At 37.9% G+C, this 21,570-nt stretch overlaps 2 protein-coding genes across 2 annotated transcripts in view; one reads left to right on the forward strand and one right to left on the reverse strand.

The window, feature by feature from the left end:
• The window catches only part of GTF2F2 (general transcription factor IIF subunit 2), a 152,297-nt gene that overhangs the window by 68,787 nt on the left and 61,940 nt on the right, over window positions 1-21,570 (forward strand). The window contains exon 5 of the mRNA XM_059143962.1: window positions 16,738-16,819. Within this exon, the coding sequence (XP_058999945.1) occupies window positions 16,738-16,819 (82 nt within the window). The remainder of the gene's footprint in view (window positions 1-16,737; window positions 16,820-21,570) is intronic.
• KCTD4 (potassium channel tetramerization domain containing 4) lies at window positions 1,076-11,685 on the reverse strand. The gene is made up of 2 exons (XM_059143961.1): window positions 11,612-11,685; window positions 1,076-2,679 (listed from the first exon to the last, which is right to left on the reverse strand). The coding sequence occupies exon 2, from the start codon at window positions 2,492-2,494 to the stop codon at window positions 1,715-1,717; it is 780 nt and encodes a 259-aa protein (XP_058999944.1). The 5' UTR covers window positions 2,495-2,679; window positions 11,612-11,685; the 3' UTR covers window positions 1,076-1,714.

Genomic DNA, 21,570 nt, shown 5'->3' on the forward strand with positions numbered 1-21,570 from the left:
AAATGCCAAGGAAAAGTCAACTCACAAGCTGGAGAAGTATGTAAACAATTCAATTACAGGGAAGTGTTTTAAAGTAGACTTTACTATATTTTGCTATTTTCATAGTTTCTTTAAATCCTGATTAAGCCATGTTAAAGTACATAAGAGATAATTTGATGTTTTATTAGAAACTTTTATACAAAAAGGAAGATTGTGTGGCTGATATGGATTTTTTTTTTAAGTGGATTTTTTAAGGGACTTTTTGGTATAATTTTAAAATATTTCCTTTAGTATGTGTGGCCAACTTTTCCATTACCTTTGATTTATTAAGTGGAAGTCAGAGTTCTGAGGACGAATATTAGCTTTGCTGCTAATTTACTCTAAGTTTTTAATGTGTATGCAAACTTTTGGCATATATGCTAATTTATATAACTCATAATTTTCAGCAATCTTTTGTGGAAATTTATTAAAATTAAGATTTAGTTACCTGTTTTAATGGTTAAATTTTAAAGGAGCAAATTTAAGATATAATTTATTCTTAGAAGCTAAAGAAAATAAGAGGCATAGAAATTATTTAGCTGCTCTTTTGGAGGGAAAATGCATTCACATTTAGAGCTAAGTTGCATTATTTCATTGAGAAGCCATATATAAATCTTAATTAAAAACATAACTTCCCATTTAGCATATGATTAAAGAAATTAACTCGGTGAATTTGAGAGTTAGCATCAAAATATGTATTGGAAAGAATAAAGTTCTTTCGTAAGAATAATGTTTAATGATGCTCATTTAATATTTTTGAGCTTTAAAAATGAATAGATTCAAAGGATGTTCTGAAAATGAACTCCTTTATTATTTTGATACCACATAAACTGTTAAGGCTAAGTTATCCATGTTCTGTTGGAGCTCAGCCTGCAAAGAAATGAATTTGCTGATTTTTGTCACTTGCAAGACCAGCCAGGGTTATTGCAGCCTGTCAGTTGACTACATCAATGCATAATACTGTGTGAAATCATCAAGTGGTACTCTCTGTTTTGAAAGAGACACATTTAGCTTTTTATTATAATTATTAATACAAGCAAAGAAGCTAATAGTGCTTTTATATTTTTATTGGCATCACACAGTTTTCTAGGAATGTTCAGCAATATGTCAATTCAGCTGTAATTATAGCATGAAATACAGGAACTACAAATAAGCTTTTGGTGCCTGCCGTTAAAATTATATCAGTAACTTTAATACCTTCTTACAGTTACATTTGGTTTCACTATAGCTCTTAGTACATCTGCACATCTCCTTTGCTCTTAGTAGTTAATTTTTACCAGTTCAGTTTCTTTGTAGTTTTGCAGAAAGGATTTTAAATCTTGCAGCCCCTTAACATATTTTTATTATCATTTACTTAAATGATAATGTACATGCTTGTTCATTGTGCAAGTACCCAAGACATTCTCATTGAAAGCTTCAGAAGTAAACAAATAGCAAAAGCATTCAGTCTTTATTTACAATATATAGAACATCACTGTTTTCATTTTAAGTATAAGAGTCTGATCAGCAGGAACACCCTTGAGAAGGGCATCTTTAGCGATAGAATTTACATACCGTTAGCTCACAGTAATTGATTAGCAGCAGGGCTCTGAGTACGGAGCTGGCCCGGCACACGTTATTTGGGATGCCTTTGATGCTGTGGTTTTCCGAAGCTTGCTGGCTGCATGCTTGTTGCCTTTGTTCATGACACAGGTAATTACTTGATAAAATGAAGTGCATCGCTGTGAACAATTGACCCTTTGGAACAATCCAGGCTGGTCAGCAGTCTAAAGCCACACTTTAAGGCCATCATTATAGCCTCAAACTTGAGAGTTTCCAGGGTACAGACAAAGGTGTTGTCTTCCTTTAGTACAAGTCGAGTGCCATTTTCAGACTTTATGAAGTATTTGAATTGAATAATATTTGATGATATTGAAAACTCCTCTGGAAATCCATCCAGCCTGCTTTTGGACACCAGAACAATGCGAGATTTGATTTTTGATATGAAATCAGGAGCATTACAGAAAATTCTCAGTCCTTGTGAGCGATCATGGTTATCTGTTATTTCCAAGAAAGTAGTCTCTCTGGGTGTTAGCTGTTCTTTTTCCCACCTGGATTTCACTTCCTCCGCCAGTCCCTTGAGCTGAAAGAATTCTGCTTCTTGTGCAAGAAGTTGATTTTCTCGAAACCCTTCGGGCAGTAGAAGTTCTCCATTTCGTAGGAAGTTTAGGACATGTCTGAAGAGGAGTCCATCCCTGTCTATGAAATAGTGACCATCAGCATCAAACGGGCAGAGTATTTTTCCATTTACTATACCTTCAAGGAAAGTGTCTGGGTACTTGGTCAGTGTTTGTTTTTGAGTAATGTATAAATATCCACCAACGTTGAGGGTCATCAGTGTGGACTTGGAGTTCTGTCCTTGGTCAGCATCTTCCAGGCTGTTGTGTTTGCCTTCATACTCCTTTTCTTTTTCTCTTCTGTTTATTTTACGCTCCATTTTTGAAAATTCTATTTCAGCCTGGTCTTCTTGGCTCTGAGATTTTTAAAAAAGAAACACTACCACACAAGCACGCCTTTATTCAGCCCCAGCCTGGTGATGGAATGGAAATGCTGGCAGCATCGCCTGCGCTGTCAGCTCGGTTTTGCAGTAGGTGGCGTATCAGCTATGTGTGCGGGAGCTTTCTGGAGTAAGACAGGGAAAAAAAAAGATAATTTGCATTTAACTGTGTCGGGGAAGGAATTTGTTGTTTAAGGATTTTCATGTGTATTCTTTGGAATAATAAAAGTTACTCTAGATAAATTGAATGTCCTCTTAGCAGTTAAGCAATTACAAAATGTTTAATTTTCCAGCTAAGTTTGAGTATGTTTCCATTTCTAAGTGTCTTTTAAGTTATGGCTCAGTCAGGCAAGCTTAATATTGAATAATATTGTTAACTTCTGGAGAATAATGTGTTACTGAATTAATATCATCTTTCAAAGTAAATCATAAATAGGAAACCTAAAGAGAAAGGGAGTAGATGTATAAAATCTTTTTTCCTAGAAAAAGTCACACATTTCACAGTGTGTAGTAATTTTAGAGACTCAAATGAGAATATTAAACCTGTTATTTGTGATACTGCACATGAATTTAATTGGATTTGCATGTGATTCTGATTTGGGGATTTTTACTAAGAAGAAATTTTCTTAAAGCCGTTTAACAAAAGGTTCTTTCTTTCTTCCTTTCTTTTTTCCCTTTTCTTTCTTTCAAGGAAAAACATCAAATATACAGGCTTTGCAGTAATCATTTACATTTCTTTTTGGTTAAGATTTCCTGTGGAAAATTCATAAGCTTCTTTTGCCGTAAAGCTTCTCCAGTGCTGAACAAAGACTTGGGCTGCTATAGAAAATACTCTGTGTATGTGAGTATGTGCACGTGCATGTGTGTGTGCACACATTCACACACACGTGTGTGTGTTTCAGAAGATAAAAGATTCAGAATACCTGCTATAAAATAGTGTCATGGTAAATTTCACTGAGGGGTTTGTTTTTTTTTTTTAATTGTTGCTGGTTTTTCTCCCCCCAGTGTTCACCAAAGGCAAGAGAAAGGGCTAGAGACAGCTTTTTTTTTTTTTTTTAAACTTGGGAATGGCACAGCTTTCAGTCTGATGTTTTTCCCTGTTTCTTTTTTTCCCTTCCCTTCTAACTTGCCTTCGAAAGCATTTTAGAGATCTGAGCTTTCATTTCTAGAGTTTAAAGGCCCAGTGGTAAGAAATGTGAACATTTTCCCCTGTACCCTATTATTTGACTGGTCTATCTGCTAAATTATTCTGAGGAACTGCATTATTCTCAGAATTAAAATAGATTTAATATTAAATTGACTTCTGTTACATTAAAGGTTTTTTAAATTATTCAACTGTATTTTGGTGGAAATCCTGGAGTAGAGTTTTCTAAAAATGCTTACCTTGTATTTTCTCTAAATAATGTTAGATTTTCTTCAGATATAAAAATTATATCCTTAATTATAGCAGGTAACATATTGATCTTTGAAATTGTCAAAAGTCTATTGAAATTAAACTAGAAATCTAATGCATAAACATTTTTAGAGCTGAGTTTTTACTTAGAAACCATAAAATTCAACCTCCTCATTTTACCAAAAATAAAATCTCATTCTAGAGAGCAAACACCAAATAAAAATTTAGTATTTTATCTAGCACATTACAGTTGGCTAATGGTAAGCCAGCACTTGAACTAAACCTTCCTCTCAGTCCTGCATCTTTTAAGAAGAGTCTACTCTTATATTGTTTCTTTTTTAAATATTTTATTTATTTGTCAGACAGAGAGAGAGAGCACAAGCAAGGGGAACAGGGCAGAGGGAGAAGCAAGTTCCCCACTGAGCAAGGAGCCGGATGTGGGACTTGATCCCAAGACTTCGGGATCATGACCTGAGTCAAAGGCAGACATTTAACTGACTGAGCCACGCAGGCATCCTGTATTCTAACCATTTCATATGTGTACTGACTGTTGTTTCGGAATCGAATCTTTTTCTATGGATTTGGTTTTTTAAGAAGTACTGAATATATTTTTTCAATAAAACTTGGAAATGTGTGGAGTTCATATGTTTATAGTCCCATGTTATAAGGCATAATCATTTCATTGATAGGTCTAGTCCTCTTTAAATGAATTTTATGAATATCAGAATCAATAGAACATAACTGTAGTGTAGTGATGGAACCCAGGTTTTGTGTGTTTAAATCAAATGATGTAGTAGAATACCATGTGATACAGGCCTCCTTCCTTACATCCTGTTTGGCCCATTTGTAGAAGTCGTCGTGGGAAAATAAAGCTAGTGCTGCCAGAAGATAGGCTTTCCCAGGATGGGATGGTGAGGCAGGGCTACTGCAGGCTGGACTGCTGCCTCTACAGTCAGTCACTCCAGGGCTGCCTTACACTTGCTAACTCACTTTTGGTTCCTGCTGCCTGATTTTGAAGACTCTTGATGTGTGTTCCGGGTTTCTGCTGACTTGCCTTGAAGACTCTGAACCACACCAGCGTGTGCCCCTGACCCTTGATCAGTTTTTTTTCTCCCACTCTAGACTTCACTCTGGTATTCTTGGCTTCTGCACACCTGACATGTATGAGTTGTTTGCCACCCCCATGGCCAGGCAACAAGAGTGTAATGGAGGCTTTGTCTTAGTGCCTGACTAGAAGTTAGTTGTTAAGAGTCCATAGCACTTTTTTGTGTGTGTCCTGTTGCCCCCAACTTACAGTCTTAAAGAAAGTGGCTCCCGGTAGTCCTCACTTTACCCCCATTACTCCACATTATCCCCTTTAAAGTAACATGATCGTATCTTACAGAAGTTACAGGGGCTTGTTGATCACTGACTGCTGCCTTTTGGGGTACACCTGCCCCTTATGGGAAAGCCAGGTTGTTTTCTTTTTCCTGTTCTGTTCTAAAATTGTATTTGCCTGCTTGGGTGGGTGGAAGGTGGGGAAAGCTCGTCCTGGATATTGTCAGTCAGGTCCCCATGGCCCTACGACTATAAAAATCGTGCTTCAGTACCTATGCCAAGGAAAACGTGGTGTGATTATGTGTCTCCATGTTGCTGTAGATAGAAACTGCAGTTAATCAGTTCAGCAGTTTCAGCAAAAGGCTTAACCCACACGTCAAAGATTAGCTCACTTAGATCCACTTGACCACTAGACTTGAGGATTTTGTCTCCTTTGCAGGCAGAAGATTGTGTGTGTGTGTGTGTGTGTGTGTGTGTGTGTGTGTGTTTTAAAGTTAGGGAGGCCCTGTTTTCTACTCAGTACCCTAGACCTTTGTTAGAGTTAAAGCACCTCTATCTTAAGCATCTGGAATCACACATATAAAAGAGCCCTTTAGCCAGCTCTGAGGATTTAAACAATACCATTATTACATTCTTGGTATATGTTTATCTGTTAATTAGGCCCAGTGCCTAATCAAATTCTAGCAAAGCCTTCCACTAATATGATGACGCTAATCTGCATTAGGCAGAACTTATTCCAGGCCAGTGGGAGGAGTTTCCATCTTATCTACCACCTCCTGATGGAAGAGGTCATTGTCATTGCCATGGTTGACACAGGATGTCATCATAATACATGCTTGCTCCATTTATATGCCATGGAAGGAAGTAGAACATCACCAAGAAGGTATCTCTCTTAGTTGGAAGATATAAGACCTGATCATTGCTTCCAAGCTCAACATATCACTCTTCTATGAAATTCAGACACTCCTTTTCAAGGAAAAGGGTTGGTCTTAGGAGCTGCCTTTAAAATAAGAACATTATGGTTAAACAGCTGCCTTCAGCTCAGGTCATGATCTCAGAGTCCTGGGATGGAGCCCCATGTTGGGCTCCCTGCTCAACCGGAAGTCTGCTTCTCTCTCTCCCACATCCCCTGTTTGTGCTCTCTCGCTCACGCTCTCTCAAATAAACGAATAAAATCTTTTAAAAAATAAAATAAGAACATTGTGCGCACCTGGGTGGCTCAGTCGGTTAAACATCTGCCTTTGGCTCAGGTCATAATCCCAGGGTGCTGGGATCGAGCCCCATGTCTGCTCCCTGCTCAGCAGGGAGTCTGCTTCTCCCTCTCCCTCTGCCTCCTGCCCCCCCCCCACTCATGTTCTCCACCCACCCTTCTCTCTCTCAGTCTTTCTAAATAAAATCTTTTAAAAAAATAAAATAAGGGGCACCTAGGTGGCTCAGTTGGGTTCCCTGCTCAGCGGGAAGCCTGCTTCTCCCTCTCCCCCTGCTTGTATTCCCTCTCTCACTGTCTCTCTCTGTCAAATAAAAAAATCTTCCAAAAAATTAAATAAATATAATAAGAACATTGTGCATTTGTCTCCATCTATACTAGATCTTTTTGGTTGATTTCACCTCCATGTGTTCTGCCTGCCTTTCAAAAAGATTAGTTCTTATTACCGTAGAAAGAAAGTAAAAGCAACTGCAGCTAGTGCGGATGCTGTCAATGTTTACTTAAATCTGGCACTCTGTTTCTTCCCTGGACTTTGTTTGCCACATTTTTTCAAGCTTATTGATCTGAGTCTTTCTTTCTAACTTGAATTCAATGCTCTCCTGCCTGACTCCATGATGATAGCTTTATCTGTTCATGTTCCCAAATTTGGCTAACCCTTGGCTATCTTACTTTTATGTCCTGTGATTCCTCTTTGCTTTGAACTGTGGCTTTCACAAGCTGAGTGTCTCTTTTTGAATGTGTGGCTCACCTCTTTTTTATAGCCTCTTGTTAATAGCATTTAATATGAGAAACATTCGTTTCAATACTCAGCTCTGGCTGTTTTACGTTAGCCTCTGTGTGAAAAAATAAAAATTCGTTGAAAATATAAATAACAATAAATTACAGTGTAATATATTAACATTTTAAGAATCAAAGATTTTTCCATGTTAATCTAATTCCATTTGAATGCCGAAAGTTTAGTTCAGTTTTGAAATACAAAATCATCTGCATTAGCTATTGCCTGGTACTGGGATTGTACTAACACTAGTGCTGCCTCACCTGCCTTATGAGCTGATTGGCCACAGGGTCTAACCAGCTGTGTGGAATGCATGAATCTTTCTAGGACTCATTGGATATAACTTCTGATAGGAACGTGATGTGGATGGGTGATTCTAGTCAGATCTTTGAGAATGTTTTGTGGTGTTGAGCTGAGTCTTCAGAGAAGCCCAGGAATCTTTGCAAACCTTTAAGCCTCATATGAGGAGTACAGAAAAGAATAAAGCACTATGGACTAAAAGGAGCACAAATTAAAAAGACAGATTAAATGAGAACTTCAAGCAAAATTCCATCCCACATTTCTTTGCCTTTCATTAATTACAGAGATGACTTTGAAAACAACTTACAAATCATATTAATTCCTATTTTAAATATAGTTGGGAAGATGAGTGTTTCAAGGAAAGCGGTGTTTTATAATTGTATAAGCAGAAGGCATTTAGGTTTTTTAAATGAATTTTCTCTTTTTTGAAGTGTAGCGTATGCGTTATTATTCACTGGAAAATTCTATTGTAACCAGATGAACAAAGCACTTTAATGGCCATCAAATGAACACTGAAATTATGTTTTTGTATAGAACTCATTTTTATAGTGCTCTTTAGCCAAGTGGAATTTTGCCTTCTCTTTGGGAAGAAAATACTTGTAAAATGTTCATAACCACTGTCTACAGTCTCAAAGTGAGCGACATGACTTTGAAAAGGTAATATTTTATGAAATTAATGACCAGGGGTAGCTGGGTGGGTCAGTGGGCTAAGCATTCAACTTGAGTTTGACTCATGTCATGATCTCAAAGAGTTGTGAGATAGAGCTCCATGTTGGGCTTCCTGTTCAGTGGGAAGTCTGCTGAAGATTCTGTCCCTCTCTCTTTCTACCCTTTCCTCTGACTTGTGTACACTTTCTCTCTCAAATAAATAAACAAATCTGTTTAAAAAAGAAGAAAAAGAGGAAGAAGAAGAAAAGAATGAAATCCATGACCTAAAAATTTAGCTTCTGTTCCTAAATGCTATCCCCTACCTAACTCAGCATTCCTTCTGTTAACCTCTTTTCTTTAGATCTTCTTGTGTTTCTATTGATGAGATGGCGTGGTGGGGCCTGAACAGCAGGACAGGATATGATAGTTCATTTGAGCAAATGCAGTTTCTTAGAGAGTACAGAGATTGGAAATTAGGGATGGAGAACTCTTCCATGTTCCACATCTAACACCACTTCTTCTTCTTCTTCTTCTTTTTTTAAAGATTCTATTTATTTGTTTGAGAGAGAGACAGTGAGAGGCAGCATGAGTGAGGAGAAGGTCAGAGGGAAACGCAGGGTCCCCAAGAAGCAGGGAGCCTGATGCAGGACTCGATCCCAGGACTCCAGGATCATGGCCTGAGCTGAAGGCAGTTGCTTAACCAGCTGAGCCACCCCAGGTGCCTGCAAATCTAACATTTCTAAAATCTTACATCTTAAAATCATGGCAGTGGTTTGTTTTAGTGCATATACAATAATGTATATTATAGTTGGTGCTTTCTTAGTGTTGATAAATCTTTGAGCAGTTCTGTGAGCTCTATTACTTTCATCCCACCAGAAAATAAAATTAATAGAGATACAGGGAGAGGAAGAAAGGGGGCCTGGAGGTGAGGAACAATATTAAGGCAGCAGTTTTAAACTCTGGCTACTGCATATTAGAATTATCTACAGGCATAAAAATACCACCAGCTCTTGCCCTCCTCACAAGTCAGTTAGAATAGAATCTCTGACTTCGGGCCCAGTAGTTTCTAAAAAGCTCCCCAGGTGATTCTGATGATCAAGCAGAGTTGAAGAACCACCATATTAAGGAAATCAATGAGTTCAGGAAAGGAAACTTATATCAGAGTTCTTAATGATGGGGACGTAATTTCTACCCTTTAGTTGTGAGGATACTTATCAATTAAAGTATCTTGAAATTCATAAAGAACTAAACTAGTGTATGGCATCACTGCATTACCAATTAAACATAGTGAATAGAACAGGAGTTACTGAAGCTGAAAGTAATGAAACTTGAATCCTGTTAGTTGACTTAAAAATATGTGCCATTGGATTGTCTATAAAGTATTTCATTCATATAATTCATCAACTATATATTGCAGTCTTTCTAAGTGTAAGGGTCTCTTTTTCTTTCTTGGTATCACTCATCTTTTTTTTTTTTTTTTTTAAGATTTTATTTATTTATTTGACAGAGAGAGATCACAAGTAGGCAGAGAGGCAGGCAGAGAGAGAGAGAGAGAGAGGAGGAAGCAGGCTCCCTGCTGAGCAGAGAGCCCGATGCGCGACTCAATCCCAGGACCCTGAGATCATGACCTGAGCCGAAGGCAGCGGCTTAACCCACTGAGCCACCCAGGCGCCCGGTATCACTCATCTTAACCAGCACAGTGTTTGGTACTATTTAATATTAATAGAGCATTATAGTGAAAGTCCGTTCTCTTGGAGACTTAATCTTTCCTGGAAGGATTTGTTTTTCTCATCCCTTCAATCACTTTTGCTGTTGTTTTAAAATTATCCCTAATTTCAAGTGCAGCAGCCAAAGCTGGACTGCACCCTTTGTTGACAGTCTAACTAAAATAAAATATTATGGTATTAGGATTTTCCTGACCTTTTTCATTATTACAGCACAGCATTACTTCATGTTTTTTATAAAGCTGTATTTTATTTCTGGGTTTTATCCAGCTTCTTATTCTTGAAAGCAACTTTGAGATTAGGGATTATGTCTGTTTATACATCAAAATGTCATGCCCACATCTGTATTCAAGAGGTTTTTATATTGGCTAATTAGATATGTGATGGTAACAATCATAAAGGAGACTGTGATCTGAGTTATAGGAGGAGCAATAAATAACTTGTGGACTTGCTTTGTGAACATTAAAATAAAAATGTTTGTTCTTAAGAAGCTCATTCACTGAGTTATTTCCTTGATCCAAAGTCTGTTATGGCTTCTGTAGACTGATAGAACAGTCCGGATTCTTTTGTCTTTAAGGCTTCCATCCTTTTTTCCAAGTTTTACGTATATATTATTTGAGAGAGAGAAGGAGAGCATGAGTGGGGGTGCAGGGAAGGGTCGGGGTGAGAGGGTATCTCAGGCAGACTTCCCCCTGAGCACAGAACCTGAGGCGACTCGATCTCATGACCCTGAGATCATAACCCGAGCCCAAGTCAAGAATGGGATAGGCTTGGGGCGCCTGGGTGGCTCAGTGGGTTGGGCCGCTGCCTTCAGCTCGGGTCATGATCTCAGGGTCCTGGGATCGAGTCCCGCATTGGGCTCTCTGCTCAGCAGGGAGCCTGCTTTCTCCTCTCTCTCTCTCTCTCTCTGACTGCCTCTCTGCCTACTTGTGATCTCTCTCTGTCAAATAAATAAATAAAATCTTAAAAAAAAAAAAAAAAAAAAAAGAATGGGCTAGGCTTAACAGACTGAGCCTCCCGGGTGCCCTTAAGGTGTCTTTCTTTGATTTTGTACTTAAACTAACCAGTTCTTTGGGTTTTATTTTTTTTTTCCTCCTACTCCTGGGCAAGTACTCTTATCATTCACAGATACTTTTGATCAGCATTACGATGTCCCTTGTATAAGAATGTACCTACAGCCTTCTTTAGTCCATAGAGGAACTGTTGAAGAGTAGTACTATGAGTGCGGAGGTTGAACTGTTTTCTAAAGCTTAGGTCTAGTCCTCAAAATATGGTTTCAGTATATGGTTAGAATTGGGAATTTCCAGTGTATTAGGCATATTTATAATTTGAATATTATATGAAAACATTACATAAATAACTTTGGGGAATATTTATACGATTGCTCATTTGTTACTTTTGGGGTAAATAATCAAGTCCTAACTCTGTAGGTTTACCGAAATCTGAACATGTACATTTATTCCTAAAATTTTTGAAGGTTAAACATAGATCAGAACACCAGTTCACAAATTTGAATAGAATAAGGATCACCTTAATTAAATAGGTTGCAGGTTTGCCTCACTGGCTTGTTATTATGCCAAGTAGTTTATATTGATAGGCCTTACTTACCCTGTGAACTACAGGCAAAAAACTTCCATGAAAAGATTTTAAGTGAAGAGATTGGAAACTAATAGGAATATTTAAAATGGTTTACCTTTTAAATTCACCTGCTCTGTGGAAATATTTTTTCTTCAGTCCTTTTCCAGATGATAGACACAGATGTGATCTAAATAGAACCAGGAGAGTAGCTTCAAAAGTTGTAAGAACAGTCCCAAGTCTCGTTCCTAGCCTACTTATCTGTGTTTTAACTGGAGTTGGACGTGTTCTTAAAGGCCTCCACATTGAACTGGATCCAGAGTGGCTTTGTGGAAATGAATGCCTATAACTTCCTGATGCCTAACATCTTCCTAACATATCTGCCTGTCATTAATTACATGCCAATGCTAATAAACATCTTTCAAGCTTGTTTATTACTGTAACTTGTTTCAGCCAGGCATGCCCTTAACTTGTAAAAAGAGCCTATCCATTATTTTTCTCTTTCTTCAACATAGTCTATCTCAGTTGAGATAAAGAGCAGGAAGATCTAGCTTAGAGCAGAAGTTCCTCAGCATTTTGTTGTTATTGCTATTCCCAGAAAGTTTCTAATTTCTCCTCAAAGAAAGTTTAATTACATCTAAGTCTTTTAGAAAATCTAAGTCCAACCAAAGTAAACACTAATGAAATGATAAAACATCTCCAGTTGGAAGAGAAGGCCAGTTTTTGTTTGTTTTGTTTTAGGTTTTGGTGGGTTTTTTGTTTTGTTTTTTGTTTTTTGTTTTGAGAAGTCCAGTTTTTTAAGTGAAAGAGATTTGGAACTAGATCTGAGATCCCACAGTAACTTCTTTACATAGATGCTGAAGCTGAGAGGTGGGAAGTAGCCTCACCAAAGGGACCTACCTCACTGTTTAGTGACAGAATCAGAACTAGAAACTCTTAAGTTCTTTTTTTATAGCATGTGTTTCGTATACTTAACCTTTAAAATTTTCTCTCAATTTTTTTCTGAAGGTAGGTGGTAGGGTAGGGTAGATCAATAAAATACTATTACCAACGGTATGTGTTCGTACTCGTTAAGATTCTTTTGGTTGCAAGTAACAGAAACCAGTAAGTAAATGGATCTAGCAAAAAAGGTGGGCATGGGGGGAGAGAAAATTTAGAAATGATTCTGGACTATTTCCCAGAATCCAGTTCTGCTGTGGGTCTCTTAGTTTGAAATTCAGAAGGAGGCACAAACATACAAAGAGAAAGAGGGAGGGGACAAAAGTCATTGTTCACTCTATTCCCACCACCTTCAGTGTCCTTCTGTTTCACCTGTGTGTCTATCGTATAACCCTTAAAAATTTCTTCTTTGTGCAGTGCAGTGGAGTCCCACAGCCCATAGGGAAGGACCAGTAGTCTGTCAGGTAAATTCAAAAGTAGAGAATCATAAAATGATATTAATATGAATTCTTACTGCCTTAAACATTTTACCTTAAGAGTTCAAATGTACATATAGCCACCAATGTACATGTAGGATAAGGCCTTTGATTTCAGTATAATACGCTGATTGAACATCTGTTTTCTCTTTCTTGGGAAAATTCAACCCATAATCTAGATTTACAATTTTGGCTTCTTAGAAAGGAGCAGAAATTTAGACACTGAAACATGAATGCAGAATCCTTCTAGACTTTTATGTTTCTCTTCTAATCTCCTGTTATCTCTCCAGTGTTTTGACAGTAGTTTTTTTTTTTTTTAAGCAACTTACTTTTTATATTAAGTCTTACCAAAGCACTAAACCTGGTTTTCATAGAAACATCTCCTTCCCCCATATTTATAATTAATGGGATTATATAATATATAACCAAATTGCATAATAACTAACAGTAAAACTAGCATAAACAAGTTCTAATATAGTTAGAGCAGAAGTGTGTGGGAGTACTAGAGATGAACCTAACTACCCACTATGGGCAAGCTATGGGCATCTGTCTCTGTATTTAAAAGAGGGGACTTGAGAACATTGATAATCTAGAAGTGGGGTAAGTGGAGGTCTATTAAAAGTGATTCTGGTGTATTAAAATGATTTATATACCTCCTACTAGACCAGCAGCTCTCAAAAATGTGATCTGGAAACTTTTGGGTAGAGGGATTCCTGAGACCTTTTCAAGGAGCCTATAAGTCAAAACTATTCATAATAATACCAAGGCTTCTGCCTTTTTCAGTTCCGATTTTCTCAACATTTCTTAGTTTTAGTTTCTAATATGATAAATAGCAAAAGGTACAACCCACATAAAAGCTCTTTGGGGGCCCTCAATACTTTTTAAGAATCTGTGTCACAGAAGTCATTTGAATGGCTGCACTAGACTCTACTCCTTGAGGACAGGAGCCATGCTTTCTTTATGTCTTTGTTATTCCTGATGTGTTTCAAGTATTCATGGTCTTTTAAACTAGCCTAACAAAGTGGTTTTAAGTGAGGGTCCCTGTATTAATGAACATGGTCTGTAATAAACTGCAGTGGTGTCCAAATGGGTGCTTTCAGATGCCTTTATTTTTTTATTTTTTTTTAAAGATTTTATTTATTTGACAGAGATCATAAGTAGGCAGAGAGCCAGGTGGGAGGGCGGGGTAGGTGGGGGGGAAGCAGGCTCAGGGCGCCTGATGCAGGGCTTAATCCCAGGACCCTGGGATCATGATCTGATCCGAAGGCAGAGGCTTTAACCCACTGAGCCGCCCAGGCGCCCCAGGATGCCTTTAAAATATAATGTATTTAATATCTTTCCCTCGAAATCTTAAGCAATGTTTTGAAGAGGAAAAGAAGCATGGTTAGTGGAAAGAATATGGAAACATTTTCCTATAAGGCTTTTAAAAATTGTGAAGGCTTTAAATCTTGCTTAGGAGGTTTTATCATAAGTAAATTGGCTTTTAAAATTTACTTAAAAGGGGGGGCACTTGGGTTGCTCAGTGGGTTAAAGCCTCTGCCTTTGGCTCAGGTCATGATCTCAGGGTCCTGGGATTGAGCCCTGCATCAGGCTCTCTGCTCAGCGGGGAGCCTGCTCCCACCACCCCTTCTCTGCGTGCCTCTCTGCCTACTTGCAGTCTCTGTCAAATACATAAATAAAATCTTTAAAAAAAAAAAAAAAAGGAGAAAGGGAACAAGCTAACAGAGATGTGGGGTTATTTAAGAGCAACCAGTCAGTGGGAAAATCCATTGCAGATGATTAAGACTTCTCTTTCACTTGAGAAGCATTGGAAAGCTATTTTAGATTTGAAAAGGGGATGTGATGGACAGGAAATTATGGTTTGGGGAAGTGAATTTTATTGCTTTGTGAGAGTGACCTTGATTGGAGAATAGTGATGAGAGTAGTTTCCAAGTTGAGATGGGCAGGTGCTTTGAAAACTTCTTACTCTCTCAGGTATTGTATGGAGAACATTGACAGCAGATCCTTTAACTAAAAATTGAATTCAGCCTATCTACCTGAAGTAGATATTACTTTAAATAAGTGGGGAAACATTCACAGATGGTATTAATAGATAGCTCTTTTAGTATTCAGTGAAACACCTACATATATAAGTAAATTGTTTTCAGGGATGGTATAGTATTCTAAGTTGTTTAGTTTTTTTAAAAGGATTGATTTTTGTTTTAATAGAGGACTTTCTCAGGCATTTAACATATCTTATACATAGAAATTCCCCAGATCTTGCTATTGTTATACCAGTAATTTTTCTAGGTAGAATTTTCAACTTCAGTGGAAATGCAAACTCAAATATAAGATTTGGGAAATTCAGATTTTAATCTCAATCTTACTAAACTGATTAACAAGGGGAAATTATTTTTAGACATTTAAATTTAATACAAAATAATTATGGTTTTGTTTCCTTCCTAACATTTTGATATAAGGTAGGCATGCTTCTCGTCATTGCTTTTTCCAGACATCTGATAGCGTGTACTTGAGATTAGTTGCATATGTTGCACTGAGGAATTCCTCAACTATTGGATTGCCTGTGCATTCACAGTTAGGCGCTACGGTAAGGAGTCTCCTGGAGTTTGGAGACAAAATCAAGAAAAGTCACCATAAGGAAGATTTTCTAATGTAAATCATGTTGGCGTGGTACAAGCTGCGCTCTACATTTTGGTCCATTTATCTGCCCTCCTCCCCCACCCCAGGAAACTCTGTGCTTCTTGGAAAGAGTACTATGTCTTACTCATCTTTGATTCCAAATGCTTAGATGGTGCCCTTTACATATTAGGCATTTAGTTAATGTTAAGGGAATGCACGAAGTCATTTGCCCTGAAGAGATGAATCATAAATGCATTGCTGATGAGCCAAAGGATTTCCTGAATCTCTTCTCAAAACCTGGATGAATTCTCATGAAATCAAGACTGAACCATAGCTTCCTAACCATAGTTGTACATTTCCGGACAGTAGGAGAGCTGGTGCCGTCATGGGATAATTTATGTGTACTATTAAGGTCTGTAAGGTGAATTTACCAGTGTTTAGTCCATAGTAGTCCCATAGTAAGTGCTAACTGTTGTTTACCTTTTTGGTTTCTCTTGAATTTTGTGGTAGCGTCACCTTAAGAATTCTTACTATTGGTAGGAAAAATTGCCCCTGTTTGGACAAATATCCATAGCAGTTAAAGCTCTAACTTGGACATACCCAAGTTAGTAAATCTGCTGGAAAATAGAAGAGCAACTGGCAGACAGAAGTGGTACACAGTATAGCCTAGACAGTGTTTAGCCTGGACAACTAGCCTTGCCCAGTTTATAGTATTTTCTAGGCTAGCTATTCTAGTCACAGTGTATTCTAGAATTTTATTTGCATGTGTGTGTGGTCACCCACACATACAGATACATATTACCTTTAATTTTAGTGGTTTAGACTAGCTGGGTTTTCAGAAGTTACTTCTCTGCTAAATTTGTTGTAGTCTCCACTCCCTTCAAATTTTTTAAAATTTGATTTTATGCCCTAGTAAGTCACCCTCTTTATAAAAAGTTAAATATATAAAAGTTGTATTGGCAAGGAGCTGCAGCAGCCCAGTAAACAAACCTGACAAGCTAAGTTTTTTACTCACCAAGAGTAAGGTCTTTCTCTATTCTGACCAATGATGTTACTATAAACTTACAAGTATTCCTTTAGTTCTTTGATTTGTATTATTACGTTTGATTCTAATCATCATTACTGTGGTTAGTATGTTAAGGTAAAATCTTAAAAATGGTCAGGGTTATCTCTGAATACATTTGTTAATTTATTTTTCTTTCCATTCAAGACAAACTTTCATTGGAAGGAATAGTGGTACAAAGAGCTGAATGCCGACCTGCGGCCAGTGAAAACTACATGAGATTAAAAAGGTTGGTGTTCTTTAACTTTAAGATAATACCCGCTATTTCCTTTTGGGGATTGAAATACGTATATTAGATTGCTTCTTAACTGCATGAAAACTGTGGCTATGTTGAAAGTGTTTTCTTCAAAGGCTGTTTTACTTTAAAACTTTAATTTTTACATTAAGAACAAACTTCTAGTTATAAAATAATTAAGTCCTGGGGGTACCTGGGTGGCTCAGTGGGTTAAAGCCTCTGCCTTCGGCTCAGGTCATGATCTCAGGGGCCTGGGATCAAGCTACACATCAGGCTCTCTGCTCAGCAGGGAGCCTGCTTCCTCCTCTCTCTGCCTGCCTCTCTGACTACTTGTGATCTCTGTCTGTCAAATAAACAAATAAAATCTTTAAAAAATAATAATAATAATTAAGTCCTGGGGTTATAATGTACAGCATGGTGACTATAGTTAATATTACTGTTTTGCATTTTGAAAGTTGTTAAGAGAATAGATCTTAAAAATTCTCATCACAAGAAGTAGATATGGTGACATCATGTTAACTAGACTTATTGTGATCATTTTGCAATATATATATTTCAAATCATTATGTTGAATACCTGAAACTAATGAAATGGTATATGTCAATTATACTTCAATTAAAAAAAAAAAAAAAAACAAGTAAGTTTTTTTGGCAAGGGAATTTTCAGAACCTGGCTGTGTATTTGGGTTGTTTTAAGCTACTCTTTTAATATAACCTGGAGTGAAACTTTTTATACTTCTTTTTATACTAGTCAACATTATAGATCTTGATTCTCTAAACACATGTAATGTATTTGTACTATCTTATTTTTAAAGGCTATACTTTTTGCATAATGAAGTTTCTGAAATACTATACAGTATAAAGCAAGTATAGTTGCTAGAATATCATCCTTTTCTCTTGATTTACAGAGAACTTTTTATAAACTTACTACTTTGTTAGAGATTTCACATTAGATCCTCCCTCCCCCAGTGTTGTATATGGTTAACATTTTGTAATTAATATTTGAAGAGAATGATTGCAAATTCTTGGTACTCTTATTTTTTGACTTTCAGAGAGGAATTTTCTAAAACCATGAAGGCTTTTTTTATTTTAAGTAACTCTACACCTCCTGTGGGGCTCGAACTCACAGCCCCAAGATTGAGAGTCATGTGCTGTATTAACTGAGCCAGCAAGGCATCCCTTGTTTTATACTTTATATTGAATGTATTTCAGCTTTGTGTACTTCAGAATTGTAAGTTTGTTCATTCAGCACTACCGTGTGAAAGAGTAGTGAACAAAACAGGCAAAACTCTCTGCCCTTGTGGAACTTAAATTTTAGCAGATTATAGCTATCCAGAGCTCATAATGGGGAGCACACTGTTTGGGTGCTAGCGGTAGCCTCTCTGGATAACAGGGTTCTCACAGCTGGAAGTAGCTGCTTGAGGGGCGCCTGGGTGGTGCAGTTAGTTAAGCATCCAGTGCTTAGTTTCAGCTTAGGTGGTGATCTCAGGGTCTTGGGATCACGCTCCATGTCAGGCTCCCCGCCCAACTTGGAGTCTGCTTAAAGATTCTCTCTCCCTTTCTCTCTGCCCTACTCCCCCACCACACGTGCGCATGTGCTCTCTCTCACTCTCTAAAACAAATATATAGATCTTAAAAAAAAAAAAGGCTGCTTGAGCTGGATCCTCTATAATGCCACATCATCTTTTTAATTTCCCTCTTTTCTCAATTAGATTAGAGTGTGTCTCTCAGGAACGAAACAAAGACTGTTTTCTTGTCCAATAATTCTTCATTTAAATGCCTCCCCAGGGCAAGGAAAAGGATGACAAAATGAAAATTTTTTATAACTGAAAATAACTTTGGAACACAGGCAGGAGGTGTTTCTGTCTTTGTGTTTAGCCTATGAAGTTGATCATACAGTGTGTGTTTTTGAACACTTACCATCTTCAAATAACCAGTGAAATTGCAAAGTACAAAATCTGGTTACTGAGCTGCTTGCCAAGATCTTTTTTTGTGGTCCTAATTTTCTTTAAAGGTTTGTAAAGATTTCTGATGGTGAGATTAGGCAGGTTGCCTGTTGTGTTAATGAAATGGCTGCTTTTTTTCTTACCAAAAATTGTTCAGCCTTTGAGTGGGCTAAGAGACCAGCCATTACATATTTCAGTTACTTAAGTGACTTAAGGAAACAGGGTGATTCAGGAGATGATAATCATGTGAGTTTCATAAAATAGACGAAACTTGACATGTCTTTAAAGATGCACTCATATAAAGACTTGGGGAAGACATTGGGGAACTCTGTGTGAGCCTGGAATGCTGGATTGTTTGAGGCAGAACAAACAGAATCTCCACCCTAAACCTCTGCTTTGACCTCCAAACTTGGATACTCAAGAACCTGGTTGAATGTCCACTAGACATTTTAAATACATGAAAAACTGTTCTCCGAGGCTTTCCCCCAAAACTTGCTCTACTGGTGGTCCTTCTCATCTGAGTTAGTACAAACTCTGTTCTCCCGTTTTCTTAGTCCAAAAATCTTGGTGACATTTTTGAATCCTCTTTCACACACACATATCCAGTGTGTCAGAAAAATCTTACTGACCGTACCTTTAGATTACTACACATCTACAAGTCTGTTTCTCACCACCCACGTGATCTGCCATGAAGTCTCACCTAGATCACTGCAGTAGCCTCCTAGCAGCATTCCTTCTGTCTCCGCCCACTCTGGTCTGCTGCCAGCGCAGGAGTCAGAGCAGTTCTTCCCGAATCTGTCAAGTCATGCCATTCCTCTGCTCACTGGTCAGTCACAATGCTTTCTTCATTACTCAGAGTAAAATTAAGTCCTTCCAGTTCTCTGCAGGGATCGACATGATCATGCTCTTCCCACTTCTTCCCACTTCCCACTTCTTCCCACTTCTCCCCATCCTTAGCTTCTCTCCCCTCATTCCCCCTTTACTTACTGTGAGCTCCTAGCAGTCCTGAGCACTCTAGGCACTTCCTTATCAGGGCCTTTACACCAGATTTTCTTTCCTACTGGGAACATCCTTTCTGCAGATAACTGCATGGCTCACTCCATGCCTCTTTCAAGTCTCTTCTAAGATTCTGCTTTTCCAATAAAAGTCTCTTCTAAGATTCTGCTTTTCCAACCTACTTCTTTCTATACTTGTATTTTCTTACAGATCATACCACTCGTAATATACTATGTAATTTACTTGTATTTATTGCCAGCTTTGCCCTAGTATAGTTTAAACTTCCATGGTTGGTTCTTTGGTGTGTATGTGTGTGCATGGACACATGTGCACACAGTCATCTATTTTGTTCATTTATACACACACACAACCCCAGATGTTTAGAATAGATCATGACGGGGCACCTGGGTGGCTCAGTCGGTTAAGCATCTGCCTTTGGCTCAGGTCATAATTTCAGGGTCCTGGGATGAACGCTGCATCTGGCTCTCTGGCAGGGAGTCTCCTTCTTCCTCTCACTCTGCCCTTCCCACGCACCCCCTTTCCCCCACTCATGCTCACACTCGCTCTCTTGTGCATGCTCTCTCCCCCTCTCAAATAAAATTTAAAAAAAAAAATAGTTCATGACATGTAGGTGGTCAGTAAGTATTTTTTTGAGTGAATAAGTGGCAGGAGATAAGGTTTAAAATATTGAAAATCTTTATATTCTTGCTAAATTATCTGTTGAGTCTTAATATGCTTTGGTGAGGAATTTGGACTCTGTGCTGTGGCTGTTAGGGAGGCACTGAAGAATTTGAAGCTATATGGAAAGCAAAGAGATTTCTGTTTTGGATAGGTCATCCTGGCCATAATGTAAGACCAAAAGCAGTGAGGTAATCTAGAGGCTGATGTAATAACCCAGGTACAAAATGTCTAAGTGACTAAACAAAGTGGTTCTAATCAGAAGGGAAAAGAAAGACAAAGTTTTGAGGCTATTTGGAGGTAGAGTTGATAGGACTTAGGAACCCATCTCATACTTAAGTGGTCATGGGACAGAGGATTTCTCTAGGCCCAGACTGATGGTGGTGGCTCTTGTGTTGTGGCTTGGATGCACTTATTTTACGAATCCTCAGACTGATGAAGGGAGAGGGACCGGAGAGACCATAGAGTTTCCATGTCCATGTTAATGTAAATCTTGGTTGACAGTTTACATTAAAACTTTAAAAAGCAGAAAGTACTTAACCTGCAAGAAGAATAATGATGGGTAGATTAATCAAAATAGGAAAGTAATATAAGCTGTAAGTTGTATCTCATGTACAGCTGACATTTGAACAACAAGGGGTTGGGGTCTCCACCCTTTGCACAGTTGAAACTCTGCATTTCACTTTCGGCTTCCCAAAACCATGACTAGTAGCTGCTGTTGACTGGAAGCCTTACCAATAACATAGTCAGTTAACACATATTTTGTATGTTATATGTATTATTACTGTATTCTTACAATAAAGTAAGCCAGAGGAGAAAAAAACGTTAAGAAAATCATAAGGAAGAAAAAATACATTTATGGTACTGCACTGTAAAAAAGAAAAATCCATATATAAGTGGACCTGTGCAGTTCAGACTTACACCATTCAAGGGTCAACCTGTATTTTGTTTATCATCACTTAACATTTTCACATGTGTCATGAGATCATTGAGGTAAGACTCAATTTTAAAAAATCACTAGTTAACTGTTCTTGCTCCAGAGAGTTTAGAGTTGTTTGTTTTTTAAGATTTTATTTATTCATTTGAGAGAGAGAGAGAGCATGAAAGGGGAGAGGTCAAAGGAAGA

Source organism: Mustela lutreola, chromosome 13 (genome assembly GCF_030435805.1).
Source record: "Mustela lutreola isolate mMusLut2 chromosome 13, mMusLut2.pri, whole genome shotgun sequence".
NCBI classification, from domain to species: Eukaryota; Metazoa; Chordata; class Mammalia; order Carnivora; family Mustelidae; genus Mustela; species Mustela lutreola.